This window comes from Dama dama, chromosome 9 (assembly GCF_033118175.1).
Source record: "Dama dama isolate Ldn47 chromosome 9, ASM3311817v1, whole genome shotgun sequence".
NCBI classification, from domain to species: domain Eukaryota; kingdom Metazoa; phylum Chordata; class Mammalia; order Artiodactyla; family Cervidae; genus Dama; species Dama dama.
This window is the reverse complement of record NC_083689.1, coordinates 16,235,836-16,246,504: the sequence shown is the minus strand read 5'-3', so window position 1 is coordinate 16,246,504 and position 10,669 is coordinate 16,235,836. Positions and strand designations below refer to the sequence as shown.

The 10,669-nt window shown below is 55.4% G+C and overlaps 2 protein-coding genes across 2 annotated transcripts; both read right to left on the bottom strand.

The window, feature by feature from the left end:
- Positions 1 to 9: 9 nt before the first annotated feature.
- DNASE2 (deoxyribonuclease 2, lysosomal) lies at positions 10 to 2,616 on the bottom strand. Its single transcript, XM_061150174.1, has 6 exons — positions 2,229 to 2,616; positions 1,937 to 2,114; positions 1,767 to 1,845; positions 1,268 to 1,432; positions 979 to 1,176; positions 10 to 555 (listed from the first exon to the last, which is right to left on the bottom strand). The coding sequence occupies exons 1-6, from the start codon at positions 2,321 to 2,323 to the stop codon at positions 149 to 151; spliced, it is 1,122 nt and encodes a 373-aa protein (XP_061006157.1). The 5' UTR covers positions 2,324 to 2,616; the 3' UTR covers positions 10 to 148.
- Positions 2,617 to 3,787: 1,171 nt separating this feature from the next.
- On the bottom strand, positions 3,788 to 7,622 carry KLF1 (KLF transcription factor 1). The gene is made up of 3 exons (XM_061150175.1): positions 7,536 to 7,622; positions 6,034 to 6,874; positions 3,788 to 4,301 (listed from the first exon to the last, which is right to left on the bottom strand). The coding sequence occupies exons 1-3, from the start codon at positions 7,620 to 7,622 to the stop codon at positions 4,126 to 4,128; spliced, it is 1,104 nt and encodes a 367-aa protein (XP_061006158.1). The 3' UTR covers positions 3,788 to 4,125.
- Between the last annotated feature and the right edge of the window lie 3,047 nt (positions 7,623 to 10,669).

Here is a 10,669-nt window from a genome sequence, read left to right as displayed (position 1 = left end):
ACAGTCTCATTTACCAATTTTGCAACAATTACTCAGCAATTCTGAGTAAGGTGTTATGATTTCCATTGTACAGATGAGTAGACTGAGTCACAGATTAAGGCACATGATTAAGGCCAAACAAATAGGAAGGGACAAAATAGATTCAAACTCAAGTCCACATTGGCCCCTGAACCTTAGCTCTTATATGTCCTGCTGGGCTTCCTAGAGAGAAGACCCTGCTCTTCTTTTTACAGGGCTCCCAGGCTTTCACCAGAGGCTTGAAGGCCTTCCAGAGCATCGGGGCACACAGAGTGCCCCCACCCCGGTGCTCCTCTCTTTGGTTCCGATTCATGTCACCCACACAGGCCCAGGGCCCTTTGGGGGTTACACACCACTTGGAGTGGTCTTCTGTGGCATTGAAGGCTGGCCCAGCTGGCCCAGGGAAGGCTGTCTGAGTCACATCAAATACATACTGGGCCCCAGAGCAGTTGGAGGGCAGGATACCGGAAGATCTTTGCCAGAATTGGACCTGCAGGGTATTGCCAAGGGCTTCCGCCAGCCAGCCAGAGTACAGGTCTGCAGAAGATGGAAAGAGGGCATGGACAGGGTCAGGATCAATGCTAGGGATTCCCTAGGCCACTTCCCCTCTCTGAGCTGTTTCCTCAGTTGTCAATTCCTGGCGATCTGGAGGATTATAACATTAAGAGTAATAGCCCTTATGAAATGCTTTATATGTATCACTTTGCACACAGCAGCCCTTTCAAGTAGATACCATTACTATTCCCATTTTTCAGACAGGTAAGTTGAGACCCTGATTAAATCATGTATCACACAGCCAGAAACCAATACTTGAACACAGGTATGTTGGTTGTTTACCTCGCATGTGATTACGACTCAGATGTGTCCCAATCCCTACCCATGACCTGCCCATAGCCATGGACACACCAGACAGTCCCTCTGCAGAGAAAGAGTTCTCCAAACATCAACCTCAGGCCTCACCATCTCCAAAGTTTCCAAATTTGGCAAAGCTCTGGAATGTGGCTCCTTTCTTTGATGTGAGTGTTACACTGCTGTTCCACGGTCCCTGGCGAACGTGATGGCCCTTGACTACCTCCTCCAGGTAGGGGAATTTCTGGGCGAAGTCCCCTTCCAGCCTGTGGTCATACACCAGCGGGTAGGTATAGGTCAGCTGTTTGCCTGGAGGGCATGGAGAGAAGAAAATGAGGGACTGTTCTAAGATTCCGATCTGGGAATCAGGGACTCACCCTGCCTCCCTGTCTTCACTCACTGATATCCAGGAACTGGGTGAGTGGAAAAGATACACAGATCAGGGTCTGCCCATATCTTTGGGCACCAGAAGGCCAGCTGTAAGCAGCAGAGGAGGCAGGTGGAGGGAAGTTCGGAACGCTGTGGATCAACCAGAAGCCCCCTTCTTGGTCCAGGAGCAGCACACCTGAACCAGAAATTGGAGTTGATGGGGGGAGGAGACTGCTTGAGACATCGAAACAAGTACATGTGCAACCAGCAACACTCTCAGTCTGTAGGGGGCCCGGACTGCAGGACCAGCGGGCAGTGGGCAATGAATGTCAGGACCACTGCCCGGCTCAGTTTCCACAGCCATCAGTCCTTTTAGTTCAAGAGGAAGGACCACGTTGATTTAAGATAGGGAAACAGACATCCAGGGCCTGGCAGAGCAGCTCACCCTCAGCCCCAGGCAGGTCAGGAATGAGCTGAAGAAGACGCATAGGGAAACCAGAACCCTCCCCCAGCCCCCAATGTGGCCTCACCCTTCGTGTGCCCACGACTGGAAGAGTCCTTAGACTCGTTGGATTTAGGCGGTTGGTCATTGTAGAGCACAAAAGCGAGCTGGGGAAGATGGACAGGGGCAACGTGAAGGTTCCCTCAGGTCAAGCCCACCCTAGAGTCCCACCCCAGGTTCGGCCGGAGGCGTCATCACCTGGCTGTTGTTTCGGTACAGCGGCAGCAGGCTGCGGCCCACGGCCCCGGTGGTGCTGTTGATGAACCCCACGCCGTCGCGCCAGTCCTCTGAGTCTTCGTCAAAGTACCTGTACCGTAGGCCGTTCTGCGTCGCATCTCCCGACCCTGTGTGGGCCGGCAGCTTGTAAACGACGAACCTACAGGTTGGGGCATGGACAGAGTGGAGGAAGAAGGGAAGGAACCTGTTTTCTCCTAGGAGTGCAGCAAGCCCCAGTGCGGCTCTGGGGAATAGTGGGCGCCCGCGCACTCACCAGTCCACAGGCTGCCCCGAGTCCCCGTAGCAGGTCAGGGTTCCTGCAGGGATCCAGAGCAGCGCGGTCAATAGCAGCGAACTCAGCATGGCCATAGAGCTGGGGTCTAGAAATCTGTGTCAAGAGGGCGAGGCGCGGGGTCACGAGCTGGGACAGGCCCGCCCCTGGTGACTTTCACTTCCCCAAATCTGCCTGGGAACCCAACCCCAGACATCAAGAGGATGGAGACCCCGCCCGCGAGGTGAGAAGCGGAGATTTGAAGATGGTCAAGGATCCTCCCAGGAGCTGGATTTTCTTTCCGGCCGTCACATCCATCTAAGTCCGCCTGCGATCCGGCTAGCCTGGGCCCTCCTCCTGCTTCCGGCCGACTAGTCCCTGATAGGCTCCACCCTCTGGCCCGGCTCAGACACGCCCTCTCCAGCGTGTTTCCAGCGTCCGCCTCCGACTCTGCTCCTGGCCAACCACCGCTCACGTCCTTCTGCTAGGCCCTGCCTCCGTCTCTTTCAATTCAGGCTGTGTGTGTGCTTGCTTAGTCGCTTAGTCGTGTCCGATTCTTTGAGACCCGGTGGACTGTAGTCTGCCAGGCTCCTCCGTCCATGGGGATTCTCCAGGCAAGAATACTGGAGTGGGTTGCCATGTCCTGCTCCAGGGATCGAACCCAAGGATTGAACCCAGGTTTCCCGCATTGCAGGCGAATTCTTTACCATCTGAGCGACCAGAGAAGCCCCATTACCGGCTAATCCCAACGAACACTCTTACTTAACGGGGCTCCTTACCCGGTTTATCTGTCAGAGGCAATTTTGGACTTTATCCTTTCCTGCCTTACAGCCTGAGGTCCACTTCGTGTGACTTTTGCTCCTTTAAAGAGAGCTTGTGCTGCTGATCTTCCCCATTTTCATTCTGCATGTCCCACCACCCCCACTCCGCCACCGTACACGAGCTAGCCAAGGGGTCACTTTGGATCATGGTAAGGTGAAGGATGCTGGGGCTCTGGGACCGAGCTGAAGATTCCTTTTAAAAAAAATTATTTATTTTGGTCACTCCACAGGGCATATGGGATCTTAGTTCCCCAGAAATTGAATCCGTGCCCCCTGCAGTGGAAGCACAGAGTCCTAACCACTGGACCACCAGGGAGTACCCTTAGGATTCTTAGTGGAGGAAGAAGATTCTTAAGTAGAAAAGAAGGTCCCTGTGAATGTCCCTGGGCTTCAAGGCAGGAAGCAAGGACAATGTAGCCTGACCTTGGGGTGGGGGAAGGCGGGGCTGCAAGGCAGTCAGTGCCGGAGGAAGGTTGCCAGGTTTTAGGAGATAAGTGTGTAAATGTGTGTTGTTCAATCGCTAAGTCGTGTGTATGGCCCCCCAATATCAGCTCTGGGGTTACGGCTTCTTCCCAACTACCACAGCCAAACTCCACAAATTCAGGCCAACATAAGTTTTATCTGGGAGGGGCATTTTTACAGGACCCATAACCATTCACAGCAATGCCAGCCTCTATGTGGAGTTTCAGGTGTCACAGTGTGAAGCGTTCTTCTAGAATCAGGGTCTCTGGGATGCCTCACCCGCTCACTGTCTAGGGTCACCTGTGAGCTGGTTTGATGGTCTAGCTCTCTGAGAGTCTGTCTCTTTGTCAGAAGTATCTGAGTATCCATTTGAGTCCGTTTATTTGGAGGTGTGTCTTGCTGGGTCTACATGATCGTGGCTGTCTGTGGCCGAGGACCTGTGGGAACTTATGTTGGAGGCTCTCCCGGCTGCGTCTATGGGCCAGTCCTTGATCTTTTGCTACATCTGTGGGGCCTAGAGTCCAGATGAGGATTCATCCGAGGGAAAACCACCCTGAGTGGATCCGCTCTTGTTCCAACCCCAGTCCCCAGGAAGGTCCAAGTGCCAGAGGCGGGGCTCAGAGATGACGCTTCATGTGCAAGGCCAGATGATCGGAGCGCGAAAACGCACGTGAACAGAGCTGGCAGCGGAAGGGGCGTTGTCCTGTGTGTTTTCGGTAGTGACGGGTCAGCTCGTCAGAGCGCGCGAACCGCCAGCCACAGCCGTCCCACGTGCAAGCGTATGGCTTCTCCCCTGTGGAGATGAGGAAGCCTTGAACGCCACTGTCCACCACACTTGGTCCCAGGGTCTTCCCTCCTAGCCTAGACCGGGACTGCGTGCATGCTAAGTCGCTTCAGTTGTGTCGGACTCTTTGAGACCCCATGGACTGTAGCCCGCCAGGTTCCTCTGTCCATGGGATACTCCAGGCAAGAATACTGGAGTGGGTTGCCATGCCCTCCTCCAGGGAATCTTCCCCATCCAGGGGTTGAACCCGAGTCTCTTATGTCTCCTGCATTGGCAGGCGGGTTCTTTACCACTAGCGCCTAGGGTGAGGCCGGTGAGGCGCCAAGATTGTGAAATTTAAGGAGGCTTTCCCTCTCTGGGACGGCCTGAATCCACACCCAGAACCGACATCTGCGACCTTCTGTGCCTCTTCTGTACCTGCTGGCGCCAGGCGCCTTTTCATTTCCAGGGCACAAGTCGCGCTGTCTATGCGGCTGGCCCTGCTTCCTGTGTCCTCACGTCCTGCCTCCGCGTACTAATGCCCTCCCAGTTTTTGTCCTTTGGCACTGCTCCCTGTGTTCCAGGCTCTTTACTGTACCAGGGGACCCTCCAGCTGCTGTTCAATCCTGTTGTTGGTCTTGATCCTTGAGCCCCGAAATCCATTTGGTGTCCCATGCCCTGTCCCGAGTGATTACTTTTTCCCTCTGCTAGACTTGGCCCCTCCTGCCTACCGTCATGGACAGGTCTGTACATGTGGCCCCATCCCCCTAGGCACAGGCCTCCTTCCTCCTCCTCCTGGCCCTCTATTCCATGTCCCCGCCCTTCTTTGGCTCCTCGGGCCCCCGGCTTTTCCTCCTGTGCCCACCCTCCTCTGTTTCCAGCTATTTATCTTCAAACTCCAGGAACTGCCTCTGCATCTGGGCCCCTCAAACTAACCCTCCTGAGCTCCAGCACGCCCCCTACAGTCTAGCTAAGCCACTCCCTCTTTATATTCCTGGCTACGGCCCCTGAATGGCTCCCCAGGTGAAAAGTGAGTTAGTCGCACACTTTTTGTCTTTGCGGTCCCCTGGACTGTAGCTTGCCCAGCGCCTCTGTCCATGGAATTCCCCAGGCAGGAGTATTGGAGTGGGTTGCCATTTCCTTCTCCAGGGGATCTTCCCGAGCCACGGATCCAACCCGGGTCTCCGGCATTGCAGGCAGATTCTTTACCAACCGAGCCCCAGGTGGCGCAGTGGTAAAGAATCCGCCTGCCGATGCAGGAGACGCAGGAAAGGCGAGTTTAGATCCCTGGATCCGGGAGACCCCCCACCCCCACCCCAGAGTACAGTCCATGGGGTGGCAACGAGTCGGACACATCTGAGCACGGCGGCCCCTGAACCCCTTACTCCCACTTGCCCCAAACCTGAACCCTACGTCTTTGGCCCCGCCCTTGGTATTCCGGCTTTCTCTCCCGCGGTCCCTCCTCTAGCCCCGCCCCTACACAGCTTGCCGGGTTCTCTGCTTTTCGGCACTTCCTTGGTCCAGGTCTTAGCTATTGGTTCCCTGAAATGTTTTCCGGGTTCTCTCTCTGTCCCCACCCGCCTTCCCCTCTGCTCTTCGGCCGGCTCCGGATGTTCCAAGCACCCCAGCTCCCTCGGCGTAGCCCTTTGCTCCGAGACTTTGCTTTAGCCCTTCCCCTTGCTCCAGTTTCCAGCTCCTCGACAGCTCCCAGCTCCCAAGGCCCCGCCCAGCCCCGCCCCTGCGCCGGGGCCCGCCCCCTCACCTGTGTGCGTGCGTAGGTGCGCCTTCAGGTGCGAGCTCTTGGTGTAGCTCTTGCCGCACCCCGGGTGCGTGCACGTGTGCGCAGCCTGCCTCTTGCGTGCCCACGATCGCCGGCTGCGCTTGGATGGCGCGGCCTCCGCGGTCCCTCCTGGGTCTCCTGTAGTCCCCCCGAGTCCTGCACCCGTCGTCCCGGGCCCTAGACAACTCAGGAAGGAGTGGGGCGAAGCGGGACCGGGTGCCGGAGCCTGGAGCCCGCGGAAGAGCTGGAAATGCCCTTGGTACTGCGGCATCGGGTACAGCGCGGGGTACCCGGACAGCAGCCCGTAGGGGGCGCCCGGCGCTGCAGGCACTGAAAGACCCGTCCTCGGGAAGTAGCTGCCGGAGGAACCCGCGCCCGGTCCCGGGTACAACGGCTGCAACGGCAGCGCTTTGGGCTCGGGGGTCGGGATCAGGGATGGGCCCACGAAGGTATCGGGAGCCGGGGTTCGTGGGGCCGGGCGCGCCCAGCCCAGGTGCTCCTCAGGGCCCAAGAGCCCAGCCACCAGCCCCGGGCCGCCCGCATACGCGCCCAGAGTCTCGGGCGGCGGTGGGAACTGCGCTCCGGAGCCCTCGCCGGGCGCCAGAGCGCAAGCCTGAGGCGCGCAGGTCTGGGGCGCGCCGCCGGGCTCTGGGCACGGGAAGTTGGTGAGGAGGAGATCCAGGTCCCAGGGGGTAGCTGCGTCCCTGTCATCATCTTCGTCCTCCCCAGGCGCGTCCTCCAGCTCAGGCCTCACGTGGAGGGGTGGCCCAGTATGGTCGGGGGGACCCGGGCCCAAGTCCTGCACGTCTTCAGAGCGCCACCACTGGGGGAAGGAGCCAGTAACATGGAGCTTTAGTGGACACCAAGGTATCCTGCCCATAGACAGTGGGGGCCGGATGCCCTGATGGGGGCAGGCTGGCCAGAGGCTTCGTAAAGGGGTCTTGTTTGCTTGTCTGTCATGTCAGTCTGTCCCACTCCCTCACACTTGTCTGTCTCCCCCCTCAGCCCCCCCAGCTCCAGAGACCGTCTATCGGGTCAGGCTGGAGACAGGAGATAAGCCTTATATTATCTAGAGTCTCCTGCCACGCTCAGGCATGGGGGAAGGGTTGGCAGAACCAAGAATGGAAGGCTGGGGGAGGCTCAGCCTTGCCTCAGTTTCCCCTAAGAATCTTCCTCCCTTTCCAGGTCCCCTAACAAGATTAATTCCTGGGTGTCCCCTAGCCACAGCTGTCATTTCCCTCTTATATCTGGGGGTGTCTCACTGAGCCTAGATCCCTGTGTTGTTCTGTTCCCAGCCTCAGTCTTCCAGGACAGAAATAAGTAAGACCTTAGACCAAGTTCAGACCCCTGGCCTGCACTGAGGACTCCCGGTCCTGAGCAGGGCAAGATGTGAATTCCAGGGCAAGATGCAGACCCGGTCCCCCAATTCTGTGGCCAGGGCCCAGAAGCCCTGCCGGCCCACCTAGACCCCCACCTGACCCCACCTTGAGGATGTCTTCTTGTGTGTCCGAGAAGGGGCCCAGGGCGGTCAGCGTGCTGATGGAGGGCAAGGCGGTCTCTGCTGCAGCCATGGCTGGCTGGTGCCCACCCTGGGGCTCAGGCCTCCTCTCCCTTGGCGGCCTCGTGGGCTCTGAGGCTCTGATGGCCCCTTGGAGGGCTCCTCTCTGCTCTCAGCTGATTGGCTGCGGCCCCTGATAAGGGACAGGCGAAGGCGGGGGTCACCGTTTCTGGGGAACAGACTTCACCCAGGCCTGTTCGGGGCTGAGTCCTGAAGCCTGAGCCTGTATGCGAAGCCAATCAGATGTTCAGGGTCTAAGGGTTCAGGGGATGGGGGTGCAGGAGATGGGGGTTCCGGGGTTGGGCAGAGTGAGGCACTGTGTTCCCAAAGAAGGGGAAACTTGGGGGCCTGTTCTCAGCTATCTTCCTGGAGAAGAGGTGACGGGCACAATGGGGATTCTGGGAAGGAGCTTCAAGACCCCCTTGCCTCTGGCCGGGGCCTTGCAGCTCTCCCCTTCCCCATAAACAGCCGCCACCATGCTGATGGCGGGACTTGGCATGAACTCCCTGCCAAGCCAAGCATTATCAGACTCCCCAGACGTTGGAGGCTGCTATCAGGTGGGGGCCCAGAACAGCCAAGGCTCTGTCCCCAGTGAGTGGGAGGGCCGGGGGCTGGGGATTAACTTGGTTTTCAATTTCCTGGGTTATGAGCTCCCCAGGTCTGAGCCCAGTGGCAGGAGAGGCCCCTGCCAATCAGTGGTCACTGTCTACCATGGACAGCCCCACCCCCCACCCCAGGCGACATGCAGGGGGTGTGGGGAGGCTGAGGCTGGTGCAACTACAACTCTAGATGGAGCCTTGGGACGAGGAGGCCACCTACTCTCCTGTGTGGGATGGGACTGTTGAATCAGGCCATAGGAAGTACTTGATCGGGAGGTGACCCGATTGCTGCTTCCCTTGTGGTTCAGCTGGTGAAAAATCTGCCTGCAGTGTGGGAGACCTGGGTTTGATCCCTGGGTTGGGAAGATCCCCTGGAGAAGGGAAAGGCTACCCACTCCAGTATTCTGGCCTGGAGAATTCCATGGACTATATAGTCCATGGGGTTGCAAAGAGTTGGACATGACTAAGCAACTTTCACTTTCTACCCCACAGTGGGGAGAGATCTAGGTTCTGTACCAGAGACCTCCACCATGGTGCCCAGGGATTCCAGGTGATGACACAGACATATAGTTCATAGTCGCACATACACATTATGCAATTGTATAATGACACAAATTCCTGGCCCCTAAGTCACACACCCCATATAAGTCCCTGCTCTGATAATTGTATGTCTGTGCATCACAGAGACCATGAACAAACATACAATTCCCAGGTGCAAAAACAACCATCTACTACATCGTTACACAACGTTATAGTCATACACTGCCTCAGACATAGAATTCATGATCAGGTGCTGACAATGACACACAGTTACTCAAATCACACACAATCACACACTCGGTTTTGCCACAACCAAACAGATTCGTGGAGATCCCCGGATATACTGTCACAGAACCAGAGAAGATGCTGCCACACAACCCCATCAAACACAGATGAAGCCTCAGACGCAAAAGTGTAAAACATCTACAAGGGTTTCCCTGGTGGCTCAGTGGTAAAAAAACCCACCTGCCAAAGCAGGAGACACAGGTGAGATCCCACATGCTGTGGAGCAACTAACATGCACCGCAACTATTGAACTTGTGCTCTAGAGCCCAAGAGCCACAACTGCTGAAGCCCAAGCACCCTAGAGCCCGGGCTGCACAACAGGAGATGCCACCGCAACGAGAAGCCCGCGCTCTGCAACTAGAGAGTAGCCCCTGCTCCCTGCATCTAGAGAAAAGCTGGCACAGTAACAAAGACACAGTACAGACTAAATAAATAAAAGTATTAAAAAACACATCCACGCAACCTTTCATAAACACTTCTGATACAGTCAGGCACACTGTTATACATCAGGTGCAGACAATCACCCACAACAATCTTAAGTAGTCACAGTCACCTGTCTCTGATACAGTATATGATTATTTAGTCACACAATTACATAATTACTAATGCCCAATGCAGGGGGCACACCAAACACAGACAACCACACTAACATGGAATCAAACACCCTGATGGTGAAAGGTGTACAACCTCACCCAGACATAGACACATCACACCCACAGACACACAACCAGAGTTTGTGCACCATAAATGCATCACAAAAAAGGCAAAAAAAAATTATCATGTACAACAAGGTGGTCCAGTGGTTTAGAAGCTGCCTTGCAATGCAGGGTACATGGGTTTGATCCCTGGTTGGGGAACTAGGATCTCACATGCTTGGGGCAACTAAGGCTTGTTTCACAACTGCTGAGCCTGTGTGCGACAACTAGAGAGTCCATGCACTGCAACAAAAAATCCCACATGATGCAATGAAGATTCTGTGTGTAGCAACTAAGATGGAACCAGCCAAATAAATAAATAAAAAGACTTTCAAATCCCAAGAGTGGTGGGTGGACAAAAAAAATAATGTAAAAGCCAGCTGGACAAACCCACTAGGATGGTTATTTAATATTTATTTGTATTTCTTTATTTATTTGGCTACCCCAGGTCTGCAGATGCAGCATGTGGGATCTTTAGTTATGGCATGTGGGATCTAGTTCCCTGACCAGATATCTGACTCCAGCCCTCTGCCTTGGGAGTGCAGAGTCTTAGTCACAGGAGCAGTAGGGAAGTCCCTGTGGCTATTTTTTTAAAAAGAAAAATAAGTATTGGTGGGGATGCAGGAAAACTGGAACCATTGTACACTGCTGGTGGAAATGCAAAATGATGAAGCTACTGTAGAAAACAGTTTCATGAGTCTTGAAAAAGTTCAACAGGTTACCATGCTGCTGCTCACTCACTCAGTTGTGTCCGACTCTGTGTGACCCCAATGGACTGCAGCGCACCAGGCTCCTCTGTTTGTGGGATTCTCCAGGCAAGAATATTTGAGTGGGTTGCCATGCCCTCCTCCAGGACAGTTACCATATGAGGCAGAAATTTAACTCCAAGGTACATACCTAAAAGAATTGAGAACAGGTACTGGAACAAGTGGGCTTCCCAG

Excerpts from the sequence above, each read along its gene's own strand:
- DNASE2 (XM_061150174.1), bottom strand. The coding sequence starts at position 2,323 with ATGGCCATGCTGAGTTCGCTGCTATTGACCGCGCTGCTCTGGATCCCT. Across the intron at positions 1,177-1,267 it reads CACCCAGTTCCTGGATATCA|GCAAACAGCTGACCTATACC; the intron begins GTGAGTGAAGAC and ends CATGCCCTCCAG. Across the intron at positions 556-978 it reads ATTTGGAAACTTTGGAGATG|ACCTGTACTCTGGCTGGCTG; the intron begins GTGAGGCCTGAG and ends CATCTTCTGCAG.
- KLF1 (XM_061150175.1), bottom strand. The coding sequence starts at position 7,622 with ATGGCTGCAGCAGAGACCGCCTTGCCCTCCATCAGCACGCTGACCGCC. Across the intron at positions 6,875-7,535 it reads CACAAGAAGACATCCTCAAG|TGGTGGCGCTCTGAAGACGT; the intron begins GTGGGGTCAGGT and ends TCCTTCCCCCAG. Across the intron at positions 4,302-6,033 it reads GCACCTACGCACGCACACAG|GGGAGAAGCCATACGCTTGC; the intron begins GTGAGGGGGCGG and ends TCATCTCCACAG.